Source organism: Mesocricetus auratus, unplaced genomic scaffold (assembly GCF_017639785.1).
Source record: "Mesocricetus auratus isolate SY011 unplaced genomic scaffold, BCM_Maur_2.0 Super-Scaffold_2245, whole genome shotgun sequence".
Lineage (NCBI taxonomy): Eukaryota > Metazoa > Chordata > Mammalia > Rodentia > Cricetidae > Mesocricetus > Mesocricetus auratus.
The window spans coordinates 19,623,400-19,651,217 of NW_024429180.1; the positions used below are offsets into that span (position 1 = coordinate 19,623,400).

Genomic DNA, 27,818 nt, shown 5'->3' on the forward strand with positions numbered 1-27,818 from the left:
TAGGGACAGAAACTTCAGTCTACAGATGTGGAAATCATCAAATATTATAATGAGACTGGGTGTGTTGATGAAAACATAGAGTCTGATGTCAAAGCCTTTGAAAACTGAAGCTGGGTGACTCAGAGGCCTTCACAGGAAGTCAACAAAGAAGAAGAAAAGCCCATGACAACATGGCTTCCAAGGAGAGGCAAACTTAAGGAGGGAAGACTTAAAATCATAGGGGAGTAGAAGCAGTACCAAACATGATCCCTTTCTGAAAGAAGAGACAAGATATAACACACTGACAGAATGAGCAATGATTAAGCAAGGCTCAGGAGCAGGGGAGTTTGATGATAACGGATGCTAGCCAGAGTGGTAGGATTTGATTCAGGTTGATATCAGTTGTGGTGATATCAGTGATCTAAGAATCTATGAAGATGGTCCATGTGGCTGAAAATGACCTGACTGGATTTCTTAGGGTATCAATGGATACATTCCTAGAGGACATGATTGATTTTGTTCTGAGGCTCTTGGGGACCCGAAGGACAAGGGTTCCCTGGCTCTTGGTTCCACCAGTAGGTGGGAGCTTCTAGAACAATCTGCATGGAAATACTCCCCCCATCTTGACTTAGTGGCCAATTCTAGAGCTGGGATTATTTCATTTACATTGACACCACCATCTTTTCTCAGAAACCATCCTCGTAATAGGCACATACACCAACTAGTAACCAGTAGTGTATCTGTGTGGATTTGCTGATCAAATGCTTTCCTTTCAGTAACGGGCGGAAGACAGGGAATAATCAATGGAGGTAATAGCAGGACTGCACAGGACACTGGATATACAGACAGGCAGGAGGGTAGGAACCACACAGAAAGGACAGTTACAGAAATGGAAGGAGGTCTGTGCCAAGCTTTGCTTATGCCAGATCCACATCAATGGAATCCAGGATTTCCTCTATTTTAGACTGGCTGAGGCTTCAAAGAGGTGAGTAAATATTTGTTGAGTGAGTCTGGGAGGGAGATGTTGGCAGAGGAAATAAAAAATAGACCTGAGATGTTTGGGGCAGAACTCGGGAAAGAAAGGTGGGTATGAGGTCATGAAAGTCCCTGGGTGGTAGGTTTACACCCTGCTGGGTCAGCCACAGGGCAATGCCCTGAGGGCTTCACTTCACCTCAGAGGAGTTTTCATTTGCATCTTTGCTTTGACAGCCACAGATGACAGAACCCAAGCCTGATGTGAGGGGAGGATGAGAAAAATCATTCACCCTGTGCCAGGAACATTATGTGATCCAAGCAGGGGATTAGAAATGAAAGGCAGGCAGGAAGCTGAGGCCTGGAGTGTTGTGGAGAGAAGGAAACAAAAGACGTTTATTGGAGTGATCTTCATTGAATTCTCCTTCTTTGAGATGTGATGTTTGAGGGTAGGTGGCCCCACTCTCTCCTCTGTCCTTCCTGGCACCCTACAAGCTTTCACAGGGTCTATGCTGCACATTAGTGGAAGTAACTGCAAAGACTTGCTTCAAGGAATAAAACGGAGTTTGTCAAGAGAACCACATGAAAACTTCCAGATTGCAGCACCAAGACCAGAGAGAGCTAGGAAGGGCTGTGTTTGTCAGCTGATTTTCACAAACCTCCGCAAAGACCACTTCTGGTCTCCGTGCTGCTATGGGGTAACATGCATGGCTTGGGACTCGTTCCTCTTACTTCAGCACGAGCCTAGGGTCCACCAGAGACAACCAACGCTCATACTTAACTGTGAGCTTCCCTCTCGCTCCTCATTGTGCTTCTCCTGTTGCGCAAATGAATTTCCCTTCCAGCAACAGCAAAGGGCCGTGTGTGCACCAAGAAGTAAGCTCTCTGCTGCTGCTGCCACCTTGACTACCGCCCGTTACTATGCTTCCTTGCCAGGATGGACTCTGAAACCATCAGCTCAAGCAACCTCTTGCGTCTATAAATGGCCTGGATCATGGTGTTTTATCACAGCAATAGGAAGGTTGTTAATACTGTCACCTTATTCATTTAGGAATCTTAAGGGGGGGTGAGGACCTGGTCCCCCCCAAACCACAATCGCAAATGTTGAAATCCTCAACTATCAAAATCTCTAATGTCTGCATTCCTTAAAGTGCATAATTTGAAATATAATTCTAGGAAAACAGAAGTTTGGCAGGCTCTCACACGCATAATTTTGTTAGTTCTATGAGCATAACATGTGGGTGCTTTTTTTGTTTTTTCACTGAGGGCTAGAAAGTTGTGTAATTTCCCTTACACCACAGAGCTGGTAAATATCTCAGCAAGGATTTGGTGCAGTCCTTCTGACGTCACACTCACGCTCCTTTTCTCTTTATCATACTACATCTAACCAAGTGTTTTAAGAGCAAATTTATTTTTCAAAGGCTGCTGTGTCAGGCATGGTGGCACATCCCCACACTCCCAGCCCTTGGGAGCCTGACTCAGAAGGATTTGGAGTTCAAAGCCAGAGAAGCGGCCATTATCAGTTCAGCAAGTACTTGTTCTCCAGCGGCCTGTGTTTTAGTGTTAGGACAATATCAGCAACACATTGAAAAATTATAAGTCACATATATGATAAAAAGATGTATGCTTTTAAAACTCTCAAAACACAACAGTAAACAAATAAAACACCCAAAAGGCAAAACATTTGAATGTATACTTCACAAGAAGTTTTGTATACTTCACATTTGACAAACAAACAAAAGTCATTGCACAGCTGGTCCCTAGAAAAGCAGGTATCCAAACCATATTGAGATAAACTACATATTAGGATGGCTAAAGGGATTTTTTAATCAGAAATATTAAATCACGTTAAGGAAACGGAGCAAGTAGAACTCTCATCCTTTGCTGGGTGTGCATGCAAAAGGGATAGATGTTTTGACCAGAAAAGGTAATGTCTTTATAAAGTAAAGCACATGCTTGTCACCTGACCAATCAGACCCATTCATTGGCGTTTGCTTAGGAGAATTAGTCACTTGGGTGCACATAAACCACCGTGTTATTTTTCCTTCGGTGGGTGTGTAGACGGAGTGTGCATCCCTACAATAGAACACTGCTCATGCTAAAAGGAAAGGAACTACGGGTGCACACAAGAACATGGATGCACTATGCACGCATTGCACACATTCAAAAGACTGTGTACCGTCTGAATCCTGCTTGACTTTTCTTTAGTAGCTGAGAGATGAGCAGACAGAAGGGCATATTCCCCCGCTTCCCAAGTCTTAAGAAAAATGAGTCTTTGCATGGTCCTCCTATTTCCAATGTCCTTGTAAGACACTGTGATCACTATTTCCCCATCTCCCACAGGACACCACACCCAGGGCTCCCTGCCTGCAGCTTTTGCCCAAAAGGCCCCTTTCCCTGCTTACTACATAAGGTAAACCTCCTTTGCCTTACTGTGCTCTATATCTGCCATTGTCAGTAGGGAAGAAACCTGATTTTAAGTAACTCTCACTTACAATTAGATGACCAGAGACAGCCATTTAGAGGTGCCAGGCTGTTTGTACTTTGAGGTGGAATACAACATCTTTGATAGGGATTCGGGCAATGCTGCTGAAGAGTGAAGTTATTCCATTCTTGTTCAACCTGTCTGGCTTTTGCAGCTAGGTCAGGGTGATCTTTTGGGAAATGACAAATCTGGGTACTCTGCCTCCCCCAGGTTTTTCCTCATCTCTGTTTTGGGCCTAGAACATCTCTGCTTCTGCTTCCTCAACTGGTCTTTGGCAGACAGAAACAAAGGGGACTCCAAGGAGCCATGGGAAACTGGATTGGGCAACATTTTGGTTTTCACTTGTTGTTTGAATATGAGTTACTTAAAACTGACGTGGAGAGGCCCCGGGCTGCCTGAGTTGTCCCTAAACAACTGAAGAAAAATCAGGTCCTTGCTCAAGGTCAAGGCCTTTACCTGCTCACGCTGAATTATCTTTCTCATTATACTCAAATGCTACTTCAAAGCATAACAAACTTTTACCCAGGTTAATGTTTTAATTACTTCGGACATTTAGAATATGTATTCTGCACATTCGGGCATGAGTTTTCAATTATCTATACTCTGGCACGTTACCGGGCATTAGACAATATTAATACTTATGAGAGATTCTAGTTAATGTAAAGATTTTTATTGAAATGAAAACAAAATGTGTGTGTATGTGTGTGTGAGTGAGAGAGAGAGAGAGAGAGATCAATCTCTGTAGAGGAATTGGCACCAATAGAGTTAAAAATGCAGCAGCATAATTAGAAAGGTTACATTTTACCATTTATAGTTACAGACAGAAAAATATAACTACAGTGCAGGGTTGCTATGGCAACTTGCTTCGCAATCAGGATTTTTTTTTCTCCTCTAATTCTACCAGTCCGCTAACTGGAAGTCAAAACCATGAAAGAAGGGGTCTCAACAAAATAAGGATGGGAAACAATGGTGATGTGTAGTAAATAGTTGTTTTCTCATTTTACCAGGTATGTGTCCACTATCTTATTTCTATATAAAATTTATTTTCTTCCTAGTGTTTGAAGAGGATTCCAGAAGAAAACATACTGGCTTTATTATTACTGGAAATAGAGACAATGGCTGCATTGTTCTGCCCCACTCAGCATTCTGGATAGCATTTATGAATATTTATACTGTCTGTTAAGCAAGTACTTTAATATGGCTTAACAAATTGCTTGCTTTGCTTTCAGACACTGTCTCACTGTATGGCTCAGGCTGGCCTTGAACTCATGAGCCTCCTGCACCCCCTCCCACGCTGGGATTCACCATAGTACCTGGCTAGCAAAGTTCTTAAATGAATTGCATGTGAAATCTAACCACTAAACCTCAAAATCCTCGAAATACATGGAAGCGTTTGAATTCATTGAGATATAGTGTTTGGTTTAGAAGGCAGAAGGCTGTGTTCCATCACTGTTACATCCATGGTCCATGTCTTCTGCGTGGTACCTATCATCTGTCCTATCGTTGGCTCCAGCCTGGGAAACACTATTACTTTTTCGAGAGCATCACACCGAAAGTGAAGTTAAGAGTCAAATAAAGCCAGGCAGTGGTGGCGCACGCCTTTATTCCCAGCACACAGGAGGCAGAGGCAGGTGGATCTCTATGAGTTCAAGGCCAGCCTGGTCTACAGAGCTAGTTGCAGAATGGGCTCTAAAACAATACAGAGAAACCCTGCCTCAAAAAAATCAAATAAAAATATACAGATATGAATTAGTGATGACTGGCAAGTTGTTTTGTGTCAGACTTTCTGACACTTTTTACATAAAAGCAGTGAGGACGAGCCAGCCAGCACCCTGATCTTCCGATAGTTTCCTGTTCTCTCACATTTCACACTAGTATGTACTCAGAGTCCAAATGACATAGTAGCACAGTCTTGATCATTAAATGTAAAGCTGGGACTCCAAAAAAGGTCCTGGAGCTTACCAAAGGTATGAATGTATATACCCATAATACCTTGTGCCAGCAGCCATTTCACCAGAATAACTGGGTTCCCCGCCACCGGTGAAGACACCTGACAAAAGATGGCTACCCAGAACTCCCCACAGAGTCCCGTGCACACGCGCACTCGTTCTTCTGTCACAGCTTGCTTCTTTCTCCTTTCGGTCCCCCTCCGCCCCACCACACCTCAGCCCTACTCATTATTTAACTGCCGCCTCTGGCACTGTGTCTTTTGAGTCTACTGTATCACAGACGCTTCTATTGCCTGCTTTGAGGTGTCGTCCCGATTCTGTAGATGTCTCCACCTTTGTGGCCATCACATTCCTAAGGACCTCTTGAATTGTCCTCGATGCTCAGCGATCCATGGTAGCTAAGTAAGGGTTGGGTCTAGGTCTCTCTGCACATCTGGCATCTATCCAAGCACTTTCTTACACACAGACAGCTCAACGATTACTTTTTTGCAAAGAGGCAGACAACAGAAGAAACGGAGGGCAGTAGAAAGTTATTTAGCCAGTCATCAAAACAAGCACATAGAATAAGGCCCTGCTAAGGACAAAGACACAGATGGGCGGACAGTCTGAGGAGAGAACATTGTTATGTATACATTAGGAATTAGAATCTATGGGTGAATACGTGACTGTCGATAAACCACTATAGAAGCATTTACTTAATGCTGCAAAGGATTGCAAAATAGCCCCATTTATTTGATGAAAACACTGCAGTAGTTGTTTAAGGTAGTGTACTATTAGTTGCCAAATGAGGATTATTAACAATAATTTTTCGGTGTCCAGATTTCGGAAAAAAATATCCCTTGGGCAGCATTCCACACCCATTCCCTTATTTGATATTTTCTCCACAAGCAACTGCTTTCTAAATATGCCATCCCTAAGTTAAGACCCCTTAGCGTCTTACCTGAGTGTCCCCCCACCCCACCCCACCCCCTGAGCACTTCTTATTGCTTGAGAATTACCTGCACAGAAACACCCTTCTAGTGTCCCCGAATCTACCTGCTCGTTTAAAGCATCCTAGCAGCATCTTCGGTCCTACTGTACAAGTCCTGGGCAATCATTTCAGCCGACACTGAGCCGTATCATTACGCTTAAAACTGCTGTGGGTTCGTAAGCCCTGCCCTGTGTAACTTCTCTCCTTTCCTCCCAGGATCTGTGCCCCAGGTCCCCAGAAGCCTGCAAGGCACATCAGACCTCCCATAGGATGCTGGAGTTCTTCGCGTGACCACGCACTGGATCTCACATTGAGGCTAGACTGGTTGTTTATGTCTGGAGTTTACACCTTCAGCTGCGGCCCCTCGGAGTTGTGGGACATGACTTTCCCACCACACTCCCAAATGGCATTATCGGGACACATGAACTCCCCCTTCCTATCCTTCGTCTCCCAGGAGAGTCCCCCACTCTTTCCCTGTGAGTGTGCCCCATGTACTTTTGCTTATGGAGAGTCTCACTCACTGCTCTGAAGGCACAAACCCGCCAAAGCCCCAGGCAAACTAAGCTCAGGGTGCTGCTGCCACCTAGTGACGACTTTTTCCTTGGTCAACACTAACCTTGAACACTACAGTGAAGATGGGGTAAGAGACAAAAGAAGACACGGAAGTCAGTGACAGACGTTGTCACTGTGGGTGGCACCAAGTGTTCGTGTGATTATGACTTGAAAGTCTTGTTGCAAATGGTAGCACTGAACACACAGGGGTCTAAGGATCCTCATCGGGTGTGAGGACGATCTCTTCCGGGGAGGGCCTGCAGGGAGTGCCCCTCAATGAGAAACACCTGACAAGGGTTGACAAAAGCATGCACAGGGGTTTCTGATTCTGGGTAAGTAGTTTGGCCTGAGCCTCTTCACAGGAATGTCACCATCCCTCCCTGTCACATCTCTACTTAAATGCAGGTAGCATTTCAATAACCCAAGGAAACGTTCAAGAGAACAGAATGGTGTCGATCAGAAGTGAAAGTCGTGAAGAGAAATCAGATCCAAACACAGCCAGAGAACCCCAGTGTCTCAGATATGGCAGGAGATAACACTCAAGACAGAGAGGCTGCATTTCTGAGGGTCCATAGAATGGAGAGACTAGAACAAGCAAGATGAAACAGATTAAGTAACTGAACCCAAACAACAGGGGACCTCACAGTAAATAGAGGACAAGCAAGCGTCGGGTGAGTCCTGCTGAGGACCTTTTCTAAGATAATGCAAAATCATCTCAACTGTTACTTAGGAAGAGGAGACGATCTGATGGCTGCTTTATTAAAGTAAACGTAACTCCGTCAACCACAGAGAAGAGTGGAGGGTCGATATGAGGGCTTCCATTGTCAGAATCCAGGAAAGAAATGATTCAAGGTGATCTGACTATAAGGAGACACACGGATTCGGAAAGCATTTAGGAGATAGGATGCCACCATTGCGTATACATTGGCTACATGTGGTTAGGTAGGAAAAAGTGGAAAATGCCTTTGATTTTTGTGACGCTTTACTGCCAACACAAACTAGGATCACCTGAGAAGAAAATCCCATGAGGGATCGTCTACACTGAATCGACATGTGGGTGTATCCATGGAAACCCGTCTTAATCAGTTAATCAATGAAGGAAGACGGAGCCCAGGGTGGGCGGCACCATTCCCTAGGTAAGGGGTCCTGAACTGTATAAAAGTGGAGAAATCAAGATGAACACAAGCAAGCAAGTAAACATGTCTGCATTCACATCTCCCTGCTCTTTACTGGGGACATGCTATAATCAGCTGCTTGAAGTTCCTGCACTGACTTCTCCACCATGATGAAATGTAACCTGGAATTGTAAGATGAAACCAATCTCCTTCTCCTCCGAGCAACAGAAAGAAACTAAAACATATCTCAAGGTGTCAAACAGCTGGGAAATTTGTTGGTGTTAAGGTAAAAAGATCAGATTTGGTAAATTGCCAAAATCGTGAACATACCAAGTTTCCAATTATCTTGAGACATTTGAGGGCAAGGGTCAAGGACGCAGGTGACTATCCAATGAAAATCAGAAGTCTGGGGGAGCAAGTGGCTTTTGCTGTCCTGGCACTGACGCTGCTGCTGAAGGTCAGAGCATGACATCAGGAGAGAGAAGATGACTGCTTTGGGCTTTGGGCACATCGACACGCAATGATTGGTATAGGATCGTGGAGAAGAAAAGATGACGACTCAAGAGATGGTTTAAGAGAAAATCTAGTTTAGCTGTGCGGTGTGAAAAGGCAAGTCTTTGCAGGAGCTGCTAGATGAGAAGGGGCTCGAACCCACGGCCGTCAGTGACCTCAGCTAGAGCCATTCCTAGGAGATGAAGATAACAGAAACCAGCAGGACGACGATGGAAATCATTGGCCACTGTTACAGGTTCACAGGCAAGACGCCACTGCAGCAGGATGCAAAACAGAGAGAATGCCAACTGAATGGGTGGGAAGAATCTGCCCAGAAAATGTCAAAGATGATATTTTTAAGATGAAAGATTTGAATACAGGGAACACTGCAGTGTAGCAGGGGCTTGATCCTGGGGGCAGAACAGACAGATGAATGTAATAAAGTACAACTAATAAAGTTAAAATTTTTACTGGGTCTTGATAAAAATGAAAGGAAAATACTTGCTTTGATGGCATTGGATAAAACTTCAGAGAGCATAAGCCTGCTGACATATCTTGATGACTTAAAATACAGTGCTGGTTATTTGTATTTCAAAACATTTACAAGCTGGAAAGTAAAGTGTACACATACAGATAGATTTACAGAGACATGAGCATCCATGTGTAAAGACAGATGACAGACAATAAAAATATGAAATCATGGCCTTCGTTAATAAAACAGGTTGGGACCCTTTGTTCCAATTTATGCTGCAGTAACAAGAGCCTTCAATCCAAACACAACTGATTTTGATTTCCTTACTAGCCCGTTACCAGGAAGGAAATGATCCGAGATGTGAAAGGGTGCCGAGAGACCTAGGGGCAAATGGTTGGAAAGAGACTGTCTTTGGAATGGTGGTGAAGTCTTAAGGTCTGTTTGAACATTCTTTGGGGGTCAGAGATAAAACAGTATTTCCAGGACAGACTGCATAGTGAAGGCATACCTGTGCAATGAGCAGAAAACATTGGGGGAGGCAATAAGGGGGGAGTCAGTTCTTTGAGAGAAGAGGGGAAGAAGGAGGGAAGAGAGAGGAGAGGGTCCCAGTGCACTAGCCAAAGACACAGAGTTTAGGCAGTGTGTAAATAACCCCTGAGCCTAAAATGGGAGCAGAGAGTGACATTCATCAACAAAACCTAACAGCCTCCTCGTCTCGTTAGTTCTGAGATAGATGGGTTTCCTAAAGAGTAGTATCATTCATTTCATCTTCCATGTAAGACACATCCAGCAAGTTGCTGAGTTGTTAGGGCTGATAGCCAGTGCTGCCAGCTCCGAGCAAACCCATACACACAATCTCAACAGGCTTCGCATAAGTGAGAGCTGACCAACCCTTTCTTACACATTTTTACAAAGTTATAGAATCACTTGTTCATTGCAATGATAATTTATATTAATACCAGAATGGATCAAAATAAAAAGTTATTTTGGAAATATCTAGTAAATACTTCCAGCAAAAATACCATTTGTTATCTATCAAAGAAAAGTAAATGGATCTCCTGATACTTGGGGGTGTGGGGGTACTCTAACTGACATGGGAAATGTGGATAGCTCCATGAATACTATCATCTGTAGAGAAATTATCTAGCAACACCCTGTGGAAAAAAGATGCCATAAACTAGAAATAAAATCATACTGGAAGTTACCTACAGATATATATATATATATATATATATATATGTTTAACAACAAAACACTTTAAGAGAAAGTGGATGTAATTCCAAATTATGATTATTCAATATGTCTATAACCTGATGTGCCATATCTATATATAAATATATATAAAGATTCAGAGTTGGCTGTGGAAAGTAACTTAATTTCTTTGACCAACTAAAGTTGACTCTTTACAGATCTAATTTATATTAAAGTTGAGTTATAGTATTATGTGTTATATAATATATTATAAAATTGGATTGTAACAAATTATATTAAATATGTGGAAATATGTTTCCATCATTTGGAGATAAAAGAGACACAGCAAGTTTGTGTGGCAGATGACATTTAGAAAATACACCAATATTATATTACACACACATACAGTTTCACAATTGTAAGCGGGACAAAATCCAACCAAAATACAGAAATATTTTGGTGAAGATATTCTTGGCTTCTGACATGGAAAAATGTTGGATATATGGATACAAAGCTAGTCTGGGTCAGTGACCCCTCCTTCCTCCTGTGTTAGTGGTGACACACAGCACAGGAATTCAACACTTGTAGAAGAAGTGTCCCTAAAAACCACTGAGAGAGCCCAATAATCCAGAATGATATTTGACACAATGATTTACCTATTAAATACTTAATTGATGATAAGCCTTGCATGGGAACTGTAGAATAAGAGATCCTTCACATGTCTACAATTTTAATTACATTTCTTCTCAAAAACAATGGACACATAGAAAACACTCATTTGTCACTTCATGTTTACAACAAACTGTCACTCATATGCCCACTGGTCAACTAGGCTCATCACGGCCGGAAACAGGTGGACACACCATGGAGACCTCGCTTGAAATCTGGCTCGGTTCTCTCCCTGCCACGGTCAGGAGCCAAATGGTGTGCCCTAAAATTCTTCACTTGTTCTTCCTGTCGCATTATTTGGGAGCAGGGTCTTTTCAGGTATTGTAGGTTAGTATGAGGTCAGACTGGAATAAGATGGAGTCCTAATATAATAGATCTAGTGGTCTTAAAAGAGAAAGAAGTTTGGACTCAGCTCTATGCACAGGGAGGATGAAAATGAAGGCTGCATACAAAAGGTTGTCTGTTCAGGAAGGCAGCCGCTACGGGGGAGAGCAGGATTCTCTCACAGCCCTCAGGAGGAGGCAGTCCTGCTCACACTGTGATCTTTCACAGCCAGGCAATACATTTGCGCTGTTTACTCCACTACATGTGTAGCACTGTGTCGTGGGAGACATTGCAAATTAATACGGGCACCTCCTCAGTTCTCACAGCTTACCACAGGGCACTGATTAACCCATCCCCACTTCCCACTGGGCGTGCGCGGTCTTCTTCGGAGTTCACAAAATCGCCATCAACTCATTCAGAAACATCCACAATTATATGCTGCCAATGACTGACACGTTCTTCCATCAGTGGCATAGCAATTACATCTGACGCCTTCCTCCCTTACCTTCTGCTTGCTCCCGTGTTTGGAGAGGCATTGTGACCAGGAGGGGGTGGAGGAAACCAGGACTGTCTGTTAAGAAATGACACCAGTCAAAACCATAGCGTTTGAAAGGCTCATCCCACCCCACATCTGGGGGTGGGAGGGCAGTTGACAGATAATTTTTAAAGGAAGCCTTGGAAATAAATTGCATGCCATTTCACAAATGGAGTAAAGACGACGGGATCTTACACTTTGGGCTATTTTCCCGGCAAATGAACTGATTTTTTTCATTTCCTTTGACACCAAGAAAAAGAAATGTGGACATTCCCTGAAAACCTCGAAAAGCTGGGAAAGAAACATAACTGTCAAACCTAGGCGGCAGGTTTGTGTGTGTTCACCACGTTAGTCTTCCTCTTTTTTACCTTCCTGGTCTGGTGCACGGTGGAAATAACAACTTCATTCTCTAGTTAAAATACGATGTTCAAACGGTAACATGGAACACCCTGACAAGGCCTTAGAGACAGACATGAACGCCACAGCAATGCTAACCGCAGCTTCAACATATGCTAGGAACATGACCTTATAGAGCAAGGATGTAATCTCATTTAGCTGGAGCTGGAGCCAAGATCCCTATTGAGAGGGCTAAAATAAGAACAACAAAATAAAAGACATGGAGGGAGTATAATATGAGCCAGGGAAGGGATGGTGAGGCTGAGGAGACCCAGAGCCCTGGCCAACATTCCTGAAGTAACATGACTTGATTTGCTTAATGCAAGTTTCTCCAGCTGACATAACTTCAACCTAGGAATAACTCTATGCTAAAAAAATGTTATTGTGTTACATACCACATTTTCTTCATCTGTCCTTCCATTGTTGGACACCTTAGATTGTTTTCTGCAGCTCAGTTCAGTAGTGCTGGAGCAAACACTAGTGTGTTTGATTGTGTTTATTTTGGCTTTAAAAACCAATTTCTAAATGTTTCTAAGTATCTATGTATGTGTTGTCTGTTGAGAGTATCTCTCCCTGCACCCCGACACCCTCTATCTATTCACCCCTCCCTTCCCATTTATCTGGGATATATTGGCTTAGAGTCAATTGGATTAGCACCTATGAATATACTGGGTCACACAGTAGATGTAGTTTTTGTTTTATGAGTCCCATTAAAATCATATATGTATGTACACAAATATATATGTAATGAAAATAGAAATGAAATTGCCTAAAAACACAAAGAAAACAGAACAAGGTCCCCAGAAAGGGTCTTGACTCTAATGTAGAATTAGCCTAAAGCTACAGAGCAATGGAGGATGCTCGGGGTGCGTGGAGATGCGTGGTCATTCACCAATCACCGTCTCAAGTTAAGCCACTCTCTGGCACGCAACTGTGTGGAAGGTTACTTGAAGCAGCACGGCTCTTACCATCTAAGCTCGCCACCAATATCATCTAGAGGAGCCTGGAGTACAGCTCAGCCAGAGGCGGATACCGGGTGCCCGCCTTACCTTTTCTTCTTCACAGGCGCGATAGCAGGTGTGGGAGCCGTGGTGGCGGTGTTTGCATTAAAGGAGCTGCCAGCCGGCCTGTTTAATGAGGAGAACAGGTCGTCACCTTCCTCCAGCTTCTTCGCCTCCACGCCCCCACGCCCCCACGCCCCACGCACCCACACCCCTCGCACCCACGCCCCCACACCCCACGCACCCACACCCCACGCCCCTGCCTTTGAAACTATCTACTCATATCCCACCTACTGTCTATCTACGATAAAAACATTGTACTTGAGGATGGGAAGCAGTAAGAAAAAAAAATCCCTCTTAGTTTATTTGTCCTGTACACTATCAGGCTCTTATGTAGCTGGTTAAAAAACGAAGAAGTAACTGGCTGAGAAAGTAGTTAACACCTGGTGTTAATTATGTAAAGCTCAAGCTAACCAGTTGTGACATGCTATAGATTAATATTCTCTTAGTTTCAGTATTTTGTTGTGGTTGACAGAGTTATGCTGGCTTTTTGCATTAGAAATATCTTGCCAGGCAGTGGTGCTACACGCCTTTGATCCCAGCACTCGGGAAGCAGAGGCAGGCAGATCTCTGTGAGTTCAATGCCAGCCTGGTCTACAAAGTTACACAGGGAAACCCTGTCTTTAAAAAAAAAGGAGAAAGGAAGGAAGGAAGGAGAAGAGAAAGAAAAGAAGGAAGAAAAGAAAGAAAGAAAGAAAGGAAGAAAGGGAAGAAAGAAAGGAAGAAAGAGATCTTAAGAAAAGAATGAAAACCACACATTAGTGATTTCCATTTGGCATTTATTCTCCATTTTGCCATACATTCAGATCCTCAAAAAGCGGCAATGACCCAGAGCCTGGTTTACACATTAAGACTGGGATCCAGAATGAAACATATTTTATCCATAAATACAGTCTTAAAGGTAACTATGCTAAAGTTCTCCCTATATGTGTTGCTTATAAACACTGGAATATATGTCAGGGAACAGACATTTCATGATTTTGTGGTTTCATGATCAACTGAGTTTGCACTGAGGGATGAGACAGACATTGATTTGAGGGGCACTGGGGAATAAGGTGAGGTACAGGATGAAGGAAACTTGGTTGCCTAAGAATCAGGGGAAACCAGAGTCCTTTGTCTTACTTTGTTTTGTTTTTATGTGTGTGAGGGTTTGGCCTGCATGCATTTCTGTGCACCACTTGCGTGTGTGGTGCAAGCAGAGGCCAGAAGGGGGCATTAGACCCCCAGAACTGGAGTTAGAGAGGGTTGCGAGCTGCCATTCAGATGTTAGGAATCGAAACTGGGTCTTCTAAAAACCAGCCAGGGCTCTCAACCAGTGAGCTACCCCTCCAGCCCTGAGTCCAATCTTAAATATAAGACTAAAGGCATTGATCTAAACTTCAGTGATTTTCTTTAGAGCAATGGTAGGTAAGCTTTTTAAGTACAAGTCTAGCCAGAAAGTATTTGATCCTTTGAAACCTATTTGGTTCTTCTTCTCTGCCATTAGCTCTGCCAACAGAGGGCCTAGCTGGATTCCAATGACACTTTGGCCTGAGGGTTGGAAGCCTTGATGGGTTTTTTTTTAATTTTTAAATTTTTTAAATTTTTTTATTTCATTTTACATTCCAACCACAGTTCTCCCTCCTACTCCTCCTCCTACACCCCCTCGCTTCCTCCCACCCCCCCTCACCTCTCCCCAGCCCACCCACAGTCTACTCCTCCTCGAAGGTAAGGGCTCCCATGAGGTATCAACAAAGTCTGGCACAATAGGTTGAGGCAGGGACGGGTCCCTCTCCTATGCATTAAGACTGGGCATGGCATCCTCTATAGGGAACAGGCTACAACAAGCTAGCTCATGCACCTAGATAATATTGTGGTCCTCCTGCCACTGAGCACAGCATCCCTCCCTAAGGAACGGGCTCCAATAAGCTAGCTCGTGTACTAGGGTTGTATTGTGGTTTTACTGACAAGGGACCCTCAGCTAGTCCAAGCTGCACAACTGTCTCCCACATACGGAGGGCCTAGATATCTTAATAGAGAGAGCCACAGTTGGCTTAGGGAGAAACCTGGTGCTAGGGTAACTCCCAGGAATCCACAAGCCTTGATAGTTTTCAAATGCACCCAAGGAAACACACACCAGTTAGGAGGATACTTACATCTTCGTTGCTTCTGGTGTCCTCAACACGGACAGTGTTCTAAAAGAAGAAAGAAACAATGGCACAGTTTCAGCAACAGTGAAATCCTAGTTAATTTCTCCTTTCTCTGTGCTTGTCCAAGAATTTAAAGCTACGAGGAAAAACTAGAGGTTACTTGAGAAGGAGAAAGAGTATCATTATTTGAATAAATTTTGTGAGGTGGCTTTCATGGTGTTTAAAATCTCCTCTACTAATTCCCAAGACATTCTATTTCTCCAGAAAAGTCGTTGTTATTACAGTTCAATGTCTTAAGATGCTGGATTTGATCATTTCAAATGTAAAATTCATAATCTTACCACCAGAACAACTAAACAGAGACATAGATGAGGTAAGAATGAGAACCCTCAGCAATGGAGCCTCTGGGTTTGGAAACCAGTTTATTCTACCATGAGCAAAATCAAAGGTTTTTACATAAGAAATGCTGTTCTAAAAATATAAAGGGTAACGTGGCCTGAACAAGGCTTGTACCAACCAGTCAACATTCCAGAATGTAGAAAATAGGAGATCTAAGCCCCACGCCTAATTAACAGTTAATGGCTTCTAGAAAGTCAAAGGTGAGATGCAGGATGAGAAAGAGTTGGTTGCCTAAGAAATGGGGCGAGCAGAGTCCATTGTTTTCCTTTGATGTGTATGGGTGTTTTCTTTGAGAATGCTGTCCCTGGTAGGTAGACAATGCTCCAGCAGATGATGTCACACCCGTAAGTACATAGACGCAGGGTGGGGGTGGGGTGGCTAGGGAGAAGGTTCAGCAGTGAAGAGCACTGACTGTTCTTCCAGAGGATCTAGGTTCAATTCCCAGGACACACATGGGAACTCACACCCTCTTCTGGCCTCCTCCCAACACCAAGGCATGCACATGGTACACAGATATACATGTCTGCAAAATGCTTATGAGTACAAAATTTAAAAAAACAATTTAAAAAAGATGTTGGGGATAAGAGGTGGGTCTAGGAGGAGTTGGAGGGAGGCATGGCAGCGAATATGATCAAAATATATTGTACTGTATGAATTTTTCAAGAATTAACTATGTATTTTTTTTAATACACAAAGGCTTAAATTTTACAGAAAGATATTGAACATGACTGAGAGTTGTTAGTTAAAAAAAAGTAACACATAGGATTATCTTGAGCCTTTTCCAAAGTTCGGGAATGCTGGTACTATTGGTTAGTTGGTCATCCGAGCTTGGGGCCTTAACTGTTTCAGCGTCAGCACGCCCGTCTGCCCTGACATACAACACAGAAGTCTGCATACACACTTAGCTTATCGAACTTTCTCTTTCATGTCTCACCAATTTTATATTTTATATTATATTTTATATTTAATCATTTCTTTGTAAAAAAAGAGCTTTTCTGTGTTACATTTTATAGTGCTGGAAAGTAAAAGCTGGCTGGTGAGGCCGTCTGGATATCACTTTGAATTTTAGGTGTACAGTAACTACTGTTGTTCACCTTTCTCGCTCACAGAGATCTTGACTCACCAATTATTTCTCGTGTTTTTATAGTTCAATGACGATACTTCCTACACTGGTAAAAGGACATCAACGAAACACTTCAGTTGTCTTTTTAAAAATTTTTTTTTCTAGCCAGGCTGCCTATTTTATTCAGTTATGTCACTATTGCAAATTCTTTTTTTTATCATTTTTATTTTAATTTTAAATAGCTTGTTTTACATGTCACTCCCAGTTCCCTCTCCCTCCCCTCCTCCCGCACTCCCCTTTCCCCCCTCCCTCCCACCCTATTGCCAAATCCTTCCCCATAGGGGATATCTAGATTTTACTCTTGGTAGGGTCCAGGCACTCCCCTAAGAGTCCAGGCTGAGAGAGCATCTCTCTTTGTGCTATAGGCACACGAAGACAGTTTGTATACCAGGGATAGACACTGATCCACAGCTCAGGGCCCCATAGGTTGCCCAGGCCTTCTCAATGACACTCACATTTGGGGGGTCCAGATCAGTCCCATGCTGGCCTCGCCACTGTCGGTCTAGGGTCCAAGAGCTCTCCCCTGTTCAGATCAGCTGTCTCTGCTGGTTTTGCCAGCCCATTCTTTGCCAATTTGCTCATCACTCCTCTCTCTCTCTCTGTCACTGAGTTCCTTGGGTTCAGTTCAGTGATTAGTTGTGTGTTTGCCTCTGCTTCCATCAGTCACAGGATGAAGGCTCCCAGATGGTTATAGACATCAAGTTCATTATCAGGGATGGGCATTCGAGGTGGTCTCTCCACTATTGCTTAGCTTGCCAATTGGTGTTATCCCTTTAGATCACTCGAGGTCACTCTGGTGCCTGATCTGTCTTCGAAACTATGATTCCCTCTTCCCCATATTCTACCCCCACCCCCTCAACTTCCTGTTCCCCCATGACCAACTCCCTTCCTCTTCACCCCCTCTCTTCTTCCCAGGTCCCACCCCCCCACCCCTCGCCGTGTTCCCCATCCATTCAGAGGATCTTGTCTCCATCCTCTTCTCTTGGGTACTATGCATATATGCATATCTTTTAGGTTCTTTCCTGTTTCCCAGACTCTCTATCTGTGGAAGTATAGACTGGCACTATCCTGATCCATGTCTAAAATCCATATATGAGTGAGTACATACCATGTTTGTCTTTTTGCGACTGGGTTACCTCACTCAGGATGGTTTCTTCCAGTGCTATCCATTTCCCTGCGAATTTCAAGATTCCATTGTTTTTTCTGCTGAGTAATACTCCATTGTGTAAATGTACCACATTTTCTCTATCCACTCTTCAGTTGAGGGGCATCTAGGTTGCTTCCAGGTTCTGGCTATTACAAACAATGCTGCTATGAACATAGTGGAGCAGATGCCCTTGTTGTATGAACCTGCCTCATTTGGATAAATGCCTAAGAGTGGAATTGCTGGGTCTAGTGGTAGATTAATTCCCATTTTCCTGAGGAATCTCCATACTGATTTCCAAAGAGGCTGTATGAGTCGGCACTCCCACCAGCAGTGGAGGAGTGTTCCTCTCTCTCCACATCCTCTCCAGCATAAATTGTCTTTGGTGTTTTTGATTCTAGCCCTTCTGACAGGAGTAAGATGGTATCTCAGAGTTGTTTTGATTTGCATTTCCCTGATGGCTAAGGATGTTGAGCACTTTCTTAAGTGTCTCTTGGCCATTTTAGCCTCCTCTACTGAGAATTCTCTATTTAGCTCTGTACCCCACCTTTCAAGTGGATCCTTTGGTGTTTTGGAGACTTGTTTCTTGAGTTCTTTGTAAATTTTGGAGATTAGCCCTCTGTCAGATGTAGGGTTAGTGAATATCTTTTCCCATTCTGTGGCCTGCCTTTTTGTCTTTTTGACTGTGTCCTTTGCCTTACAGAAGCTTTTTAGTTTCAGAAGGTCCCATTTGTTAATTGTCGATCTCAGTGCCTGTGCCACTGGTGTTATGTTTAGGAAGTGGTCTCCTGTACCAACTCGTTGAAGAGTATCTCCCACTTTCTCTTCTAAAAGTTTCAGTGTGGCTGGATTTATGTTGAGATCTTTGATCCATTTGGACTTAAGTTTTGTACAAGGCGATAAACCTGGATCTATCTGCAGTCTTCTGCATACCAGTACCCAGTTATGCCAGCACCATTTGTTGAAGATGCTTTCTTTTTTCCATTGTACAATTTTAGCTTCTTTGTCAAAAATCAAGTGCTCATAGATGTGTGGGTTAAAATTAGAGCTTTCGATTCGGTTCCATTGGTCTACCTGCCTATTTTTGTGCCAATACCAAGCTGTTTTCAGGACTATAGCTCTATAATAGAGCTTGAAGTCAGGTATGGTGATGCCTCCTGAAGTTCCTTTATTGTATAGGGATGTTTTGGCTATCCTGGGCCTTTTGTTTTTCCATATAAAGTTGATTAATGTTCTTTCCAGGTCCTTGAAGAATTGTGATGGAATTTTGATAGGGATTGCATTGAATCTATAGACTGCTTTTGGCAAGATTGCCATTTTTATTATGTTGATCCTACCAATCCAAGAGCATGGGAGATCTTTCCATTTTCTGGTATCTTCTTTGATTTCTTTCTTTAAAGACACAAAGTTCTTGATATACAGGTCTTTCACTTCCTTGGTTAACATTATCCCCAGATATTTGATGCTGTTTTTGGCTATTGTAAAAGGTGATGTTTCTCTGATTTCTTTCTCAGTCACTTCATCATCTGTATATAATAGGGCCACTGATTTTTTTGAGTTTACCTTGTATCCTGCCACATTGCTGAAGGTGTTTATCAGCTCTAGGAGTAACCTTGCGGAGTTTTTGGGTCACTTATGTAAACTATCATATCATCTGCAAATAGTGAAAGTTTGACTTCTTCTTTTCCTATTTGTATCCCCTTTATCTCCTTTTGTTGTCTTATTGCTGTAGCTAGAACTTCAAGTACAATATTGAAGAGATATGGAGAGAGTGGACAGCCTTGTCTTGTTCCTGATTTTAGAGGAATTGCTTTGAGTTTCTCTCCATTTAGTTTGATGTTAGCTGTTGGTTTACTGTATATTGCTTTTATTATATTCAGGTACGTTCCTGTTATCCCTGATCTCTCTAGGACCTTTATCATGAAGGGGTGCTGGATTTTGTCAAAGGCTTTTTCAGCATCTAGTGAGATGATCATGTGGTTTTTCTTTTGCAGATTGTTAATATGGTGGATTACATTGATAGATTTTCTAATGTTGAACCATCCCTGCATTCCTGGAATGAAGCCTACTTGATCATGGTGGATGATTTTTCTGATGTGTTCTTGAATCCGGTTTGCGAGTATTTTATTGAGTATTTTTGCATCAATGTTCACGAGGGAAGTTGGTCTAGAGTTCTCTTTCTTAGTTGTGTCTTTATGTGGCTTGGGTATCAAGGTAATTGTAGCCTCGTAGAAAGAGTTTGGCAGTAAGCCTCCTGCTTCTATTGTGTGGAATACTTTGAGGAGTATTGGAATTAGCTCTTCTTTGAATTTCTGGTAGAATTCTGCACTGAAGCCATCTGGGCCTGGGCTTTTTTTGTTTGGGAGACTTTTGATGACTGCTTCTATTTCATTAGGGGTTATAGGTCTGTTTAGATTGTTTATCTGTTCTTGATTTAGTTTTGGCAAGTGATATCTATCCAGGAAATTGTCCATTTCCTTTAAATTTTCAAATTTTGTGGAGTACAGATTTTCAAAGTATGCCCTGATGATTCTCTGGATTTCCTCAGAGTCTGTTGTTATGTCCCCTTTTTCATCCCTGATTTTGTTAATTAGCATGCTCTCTCTCTGTCTTTTGGTTAGTTTGGACAGAGGTTTGTCTATTTTGTTGATTTTCTCAAAGAACCAACTCTTTGTTTCATTGATCCTTCTCAGTGTTTTCCTGGTTTCTACTTGGTTGATTTCAGCCCTCAATTTGATTATTTCCTGGCGTCTGCTCCTCCTGGGGGAGTTTGCTTCTTTTTGTTCTAGAACATTCAGCTGTGCTATTAATTCTCTAGTATGACTGTTCTCCAGTTTTTTCATGTGGGCACTTAGTGCTATAAACTTTCCTCTCAGCACTGCTTTCAAAGTGTCCCATAAGTTTGTGTATGTTGTGTCTTCATTCTCATTGAAATCGAGGAAGTCTTTAATTTCTTTTTTTATTTGTTCCTTTACCCAGGGATGGTGCAATTGTGCATTGTTCAATCTCCATGAGTTTGTAGGATTTCTGCGATTTGTGTTATTGTTGAATTCTAATGTTAATGCATGGTGATCTGATAAGATGCAGGGGGTTATTCCAATTTTTTTATATCTGTGGAGATTTGCTATGTTTCCTATTATGTGGTCAATTTTAGAGAAGGTTCCATGTGGTGCCGAGAAGAAGGTATATCCCTTTGTATTTGGATGGAATGTTCTATAGATGTCTGTTAAACCCAGTTGGGTCATAACTTCTATTAATTCTTTCGTTTCTTTGTTAAGTTTCTGTCTGGAGGTCCTGTCTAGCGGTGAGAGCGGAGTGTTGAAGTCTCCTACTATTAGTGTGTGAGATTTTATGTGCATTTTGAGCTTTAGTAATGTTTCTTTCACGAATGTAGGTGCCTTTGTATTTGGGGCGTAGATGTTTAAAATTGAGACTTCCTCTTGATGTATTTTTCCTTTGATGAATATGAAGTGCCCTTCTTCATCTCTTTTGATTGATTTTAATTTGAAGTCTAATTTGTTAGATATTAGGATTGCTATGCCCGCTTGTTTCTTGGGGCCGTTTGATTGGAAGATCTTTTCCCAGCCCTTTACTCTGAGATAACGTCTGTCTTTGATGTTGAGATGTGTTTCTTGTATGCAGCAGAAGGAAGGGTTCTGTCTTCGTATCCATTCTGCTAGTCTGTGTCTTTTTATAGGCAAGTTGAGGCCGTTGACATTGAGGGATATTAATGACCATTGATTGGTGATCCTGTTTGCGCTTGATTTATTGTTAGTGAAGTTATTTTGTGTAGTTTCTCCTCCCTTTTTCTTTTGGTGTTTTGTAAAGTATGATTATATATTGCCTGTGTCTTTGTGAATGTAGTTATCTTCCTTGGCTCTAGGTTTTCCTTCTAGCATTTTTCTGTAGAGCTGGATTCATGGATACGTATTGTTTAAATCTGGCTTTGTCAGGGAATATTTTGTTTTCTCCATCTATGGTAATTGAGAGCTTTGCTGGATATAGTAGTCTGGGCTGGCATCCTTGTTCCCTTAGCGTTTGTAGGACATCTGACCAGGATCTTCTGGCTTTCATCGTTTCCATAGAGAAGTCAGGTGTAATTCGGATAGGTCTGCCTTTGTATGTTATTTGGCCTTTTTCTTTAGCTGCTCTTAATATTTTCTCTTTACTCTGTAGGTTGGATGTTTTGATTATTATTATGGCGAGGTGACTTCTTTTTCTGGTCAAGCCTATTTGGTGTTCTGTAAGATTCTTGTACTTTCATAGGCATATCTTTCTTTAGGTTAGGGAAGTTTTCTTCTATGATTTTGTTGAATATGTTTTCTGTACCTTTAAGTTGAATTTCTTCACCTTCTTCTATACTTATTATTCTCAGGTTTGGCTTCTTCACGGTGTCCCATATTTCCTGGATATTTTGTGTTAAGGATTTGTTGGTTTTGAGATTTTCTTTGGTTGACGACTCTATATCCTCTAATGAGTCTTCAACACCTGAGATTCTCTCTTCTATCTCTTGTATTCTATTGGTGATACTTGCATCTGTAGTTCCAGATCGTTTACCGAGCTTTTCTATTTCCAGCATCCCTTCATTCTGTGTTTTCTTTATCGTTTCTATTTCAGCTTTCAATCCTTCAACTGTTTGAGCTGTTTCCTTAATTTTTTTGGTTGTTTTTTCTTGGTGCTCTTTAGATTCTTTGAGAGATTTATTTCTTGAATTTTCCCCCATTTCATGGATTTTTTTGTTTGTTTTTTCTTCTATTTCTTTAAGGGATTTCCTCGTTTCTTCTTTGAGGGTCTCCATCATCTTCATGAAATAATTTTTAAGGTCTGTCTCCTCTTCTTCGTCTATGTAGTGCTTTTCGGGTCTTGCTGGTGTTGGATCCCTGGATTCTGGTGGGGTCATGTTGGTGTTTCTATTGCTGAGTGATCACTTATTCTGTCTTCTTCCCATCTCTTCTTCCAGTGGGTGCTGGTGGGGTCTTTCCATCTCCACTGGTCTCCTTCCTTCCTGCAGCTGAAGCTAGACTCACTGGGGTTGGGGTCTTGGAGGGGCTGATGTCTTTCCTGTGTGGGCGGGTCTTCTGGATGCCGGGAGCGGCCCCCGAAGATCGAGGGGGATGGGTGATGGGCGGGCGGTCCCCGCCAGAGACCCAATCTCACCCGAAGCTGGACTCGCTGGGTTTGGGGTCTTGGAGGGGCTGATGTCTTTCCTGTGTGGGCGGGTCTTCTCTTTTTAAAATTTTTATAGCGTACATAATGCTTTGTGTTTGCCAAACTAATTTCTTTCTCTCCTAAGCACACAGAAGCCATATTTACCAACTTAAGTGGTCATTAAGTTGGAACCGCTTGACTGGGTTTTAAAAAGTGTGGATAGAGATGTCGTTACCCAGTCCAGAACCACTGTGAAATTCCCCGTGTCCATTTTATGCTCATTCTTCCCCTTCCACTAGTTTTTCTGCCCGTGGGTTGAAGCTGGCAGCATTAAAACACGGGAAGAGTTTCAGAAAGTGCCTGAGTCATTCTCTGGATACTAGGCTGTCATGAGTCAAGCAATGATCTACTGTGTTAAGCCATTTAGACAAGGAAAAAGGGAGGCTTGACTAAAAACACTCTATCCTGACAAATTAGTCTACTGAGGATAGGCCCATGAGAGGACCCATTGTTATTTTTCTGTTAAATGGATGCATTAATAAATCAACTCCTTATCATTATGACCACACACGAATGCATCCAAGAAGCTTCAATCTTCAGTGGACTGTGATTGACACAGAGACTCACAACTATAATAGATAATGATGAACACCAGGACCCACAACGAGCCAGCATGCAGAGAATAAGATGCTGCAGAGTATTCAGCCCCAAATGTAACATGTATGCCACAGTCCCTCTTCCCAGAGCTCAGGGATCTCATTGTAGAAGAGGGAACAGAAGAGTGTAAGCTACAGAAGCAGTGGATGGTTACAAGGGAACAGTGCGTCCTGGACACAGAAGGGCAGGTGCACATTTACACTCACAGCAGTTGTGACAGCATGCACAAATCTTGTGCAAGCCTACACCAGTCCAAACCCCAGCACCTGAAGATGGGAGTTGGGCAAGGAGTCCCACACCTAGCCATGGAGCTACTGGTGATTGTTATCTTGAAGACAGAGAGAGTTTTCTCCAAAACTGTATCCCCTGAGAAGTTGGCCACACTCTGGTGGAACATCCCATATCAGTGCAAATTAGTTTTGATGGAAAAAAAACAGGACATGAAGTTGAATGAGTGTGGTAGTTTGAATGACAACAGTCCCCATAGGCTCACACATTTGAATAACTGGTCCCCAGTTGGTGACCTGTTTGGGAAGGATTAGGAGTATGGCCTTGTTAAGTGTCACCAGGGGTGGTGCTCTCCCTTCTCCTTCTCCTGCCTCATGGTTGTGACCAAAATGTGAGCTCTCAGCTGTTCCTTTACCTGCCATCATGGACTCTAGGCCTCCAAAAGCAGAAACCAACTAAATGCTTTCTTCTATAAGCTGCCTGGGTCATCAAAGCAATAAAAAAGTAACAAATTCAGAGAGTCTGGGGTGAGGGAGAGTATCATCAATACAGGTTGTATGCAGCATTTTTTTTTTCAAAGAAAAAAAGTATTTTTAAAAGATCCAGGGAAAGCATTACTTCCACAATGAACACTAGGGGGCTCCCTAACCTCATCTATCAAAATTAATCTCCACACTAGCTTTAGGATCTCTATTTTTGATGCTACACACAATTTAAACTTCTTTAGCACTGTTCATGTTTCTAGCAACAATGTTTATGTTTATAAGTAGTTTTCCAGAAGCTTCTGTCTCTCCACCATCACAGCTAAAAGCCCAAGACCGGAGAACAAGGACTGGCATCCCTCAGTTGAAATTTAAATAACAGATTCCACGCAGGGTCTATCCTACCCACACACAATACTCACACTCAGATCACATCTTGTAAATGAATCCACTGTTCCCTAAAACCTAGGCCTCTGGAAAAATAATATATCTAGCTAAGAGTCTGTGAGTTGAGGAGATAATTCGGTCTTCAGAGGCTTCTCCACCTTGAGATAAAATAGCTCCAGTGTAAAAAATACTTCAGTAAACACTCCAACACTCCCTGCATTGTAGGAGTGGGACTCGATGCTAGCACATAGTGGATTACAAGCACTGGCATGGTTAACAAGCGCCTCACCTGTCCAGCGTGTCATCAGATCTGTATCGGCTAATCGTAGCTTTCGGTTCCTCTCTCTCAGTAATTTTCCTGTAGTGAACATAGTTACCATGAGATAAAATTACAAAATTAGCTGACAAAACCTCTTATAAATTTGACAAAACATTGACCTAGCTAGCTAGCAAAGGTACATGTTAGCAAGAAAAGACAAAGTTGGCATACATGTCTTCTAAATTTTGTTTTGGGTAAAATAAATTAGGTCAAACTCAATTCCTACTGATAATACACAATAGTTCACTGGTTCTGATGATTTCTCCATGCTCTCAGAAAGCGCTGGCATGTAACACACTCACACTGTGAAGTGTAACACACTCACACTGAGGTTAAAGACATATGACACTAACAACTAGTGTATGCTCCTCCAGGGTTGCAGGTTTCTATAGAGTAGGCGTATCTGACCATCGCGCTTTGTCCCGTTTTATTAGATACTGTAAGCCCTCTCAGGGAACTGCTACAATGCTCTGTTTAACATTCAGCACCATGGACAGGCACAAAAGCCAAACACTTGGCCGCAGAAAGAGCAGCAAAGGAAAGAAAATTCTACTACATTCCTTAAGTTCTGAAGAACCCTCCTTGAATGGTTTGTAGCAAATGACAGAGTACTGTCTACTATGTAAAAAGTTCTGGATTCTACTCTCAACATCTCAAAACAAACAAGAAAACACACAAAGCAAAAACATAAACAATTTTGCAACAACAACCAGCCCATCCACTGATGGGAGATGCCATTCTGTAAATTTGTCTCTTATTGGTTGTTGAATAAAGCACTGTTGGCCAATAGGGAAGTATGATAGGTGGGACTAGGAGTCAAGCAGAACTCCGGGGAAGGATAAACACAGGGAGTCACGATGTAGCTGCCATAGGGGTAAGAAGTCCGGACCCTTTCTCCGGTAAGAGAAATACTTAGATTAACAATTATGGAGTAAATACTTAAGTCTGAGATAGCCAGTAAGAAACAAGCAAACGGCCAACAGCTTCGTAATTAATAGTGTCTTGTGTGTTATTTGGGGACTACAGCGTGCCAGAGCCCAGGCAACTGGTGGGGAAAAACCAAAGCGGCTGGCAAGGAAAAGGCTTCTCTCAACAATCCACAAACACCATCACTTTAGATTGTGGTTGGCTTTGTTCTTCCTGAAGTCCTGTGACCTATGGAGATCAAACTCTGTGGGGAATTACAGCACTGTTCATTATTATTTATTTTCATTTTCTCCTCTCCCACACCTTCAAGATGGATGCAGATTCAGTAGAAACTGGGGTTGTCTTGGAACCAGGTCTCAGATCAATGTCTGTTTCCAAGGATATTCCACCGATGATATTAACTTAATTGACATGATTACAGGATCTGTCCAAGGAACTACACTAGTACACTAGACTTTCTGGTTTCAGATAATATGACGCTGTTATCTGAGATGATGGGGCTATGTTAGCCCAGTCTCCGCCTTGCCAGCTCTTTGCACACATTGTCACCTCCGCTGGAAACCCCTCCCCTATGCCAATCAGCAGGCCTCACTTCAAAGCTTCCTCCTCATTCTTTAGGCAGTGACATCCACCAAAGACCACTTCTGTGGTGGGGTTTGGGGTTGTACAGGCCAAAGAAACCTCTCCTTATCCTCTGTTTCCATGACACTGTCACACATCTCTTCCACGGCTACTCCTTATGGCAAACCACAGTAGTGTGGCTCATGATATTTTCCATGAATGTAAGAGCTTCGTACTGTTGAGGTTGTTCATGCTTCTCTGTAGTCCCAGAACCCAGCAGATGCTCCGAGGTAGCTTCATGACCACCACAGGAAACCCTTGGGGCTGGGTCAAGAAGGGACAAGCAGCAGTTTGAGCCAGTACCAGGAAGAGTCTGCAGTACTCCTTTAGGAGACTTATTCTATGATATTAGTTGTAGGTCATCTCTAGGTTCATGGAGCTCTGTTACCCATGATAAAAGTTTGGTATACTGCTTTAGCCACCAAGAGGAAGAGTTCAGGAAACCATGTGATTTTAAATGTAAAGTTAGCATGGATGGCACCAAGGTCCTGTTATACTAAGGTGCATGGCAGATACGCTGAGAAGATGAAGCTTGGTTCTCACTGTCATGGTTTAAAATGGGAGTGTGTGTTCTCCAGTGTTCCAGAGAAAAGCTATTCGAATGCATGGAACAATTTCTGTTGGTTGTTGAACTCAAATAATCAGTGTGTCTTTGCTTGGTGAAATGAAGGCCCAATGTAAACCAGATGCCAATTCCCAAAACAATGAAGAATAAGGTGAAATCACAGAGGGTGAGTCCCTAGACAACAGAACATCAAGTTAAAATTCCTTCAAAAAAGACTTCATTGAAAATTTGCTTATACAGAAAGAATGGAAGAGCCAAAGGTGCTGGGGGACACAAGAAAATAAGGCCCTCTGAATCAACTGAGTCAGGTGCAGTTGAGTTCTCAGAGACTAAAGCCATAATCACATGGCCTACATGGACATATAATTAGTTTAGTGTTTTTATGGGACTCCTGAATAGGAGGATGGATGGGTCTCTGACTTTTGTGCTTGCCCTTAGGATTACTTTCCTTCTGTTGAGTTTCTGTGTCCAACTTCAATAAAATGGTTTTTTCTTCAAAAAAAAAAAAAGAAAATTTGCTTATAATA

At 42.5% G+C, this 27,818-nt stretch overlaps 1 protein-coding gene across 12 annotated transcripts in view; it reads right to left on the reverse strand.

Annotated features, from left to right (window-relative positions):
* Positions 1–27,818, reverse strand: part of Scel (sciellin) — a 120,081-nt gene that overhangs the window by 64,542 nt on the left and 27,721 nt on the right. For all 12 annotated transcript variants that reach the window (XM_040750365.1, XM_040750493.1, XM_040750441.1 and 9 more), the window contains exons 5-8: positions 25,149–25,217; positions 15,298–15,336; positions 13,151–13,228; positions 11,676–11,741 (exon numbers count right to left, since the gene is read on the reverse strand). In XM_040750365.1, coding sequence (XP_040606299.1) covers positions 11,676–11,741; positions 13,151–13,228; positions 15,298–15,336; positions 25,149–25,217 — 252 coding nt within the window. The remainder of the gene's footprint in view (positions 1–11,675; positions 11,742–13,150; positions 13,229–15,297; positions 15,337–25,148; positions 25,218–27,818) is intronic.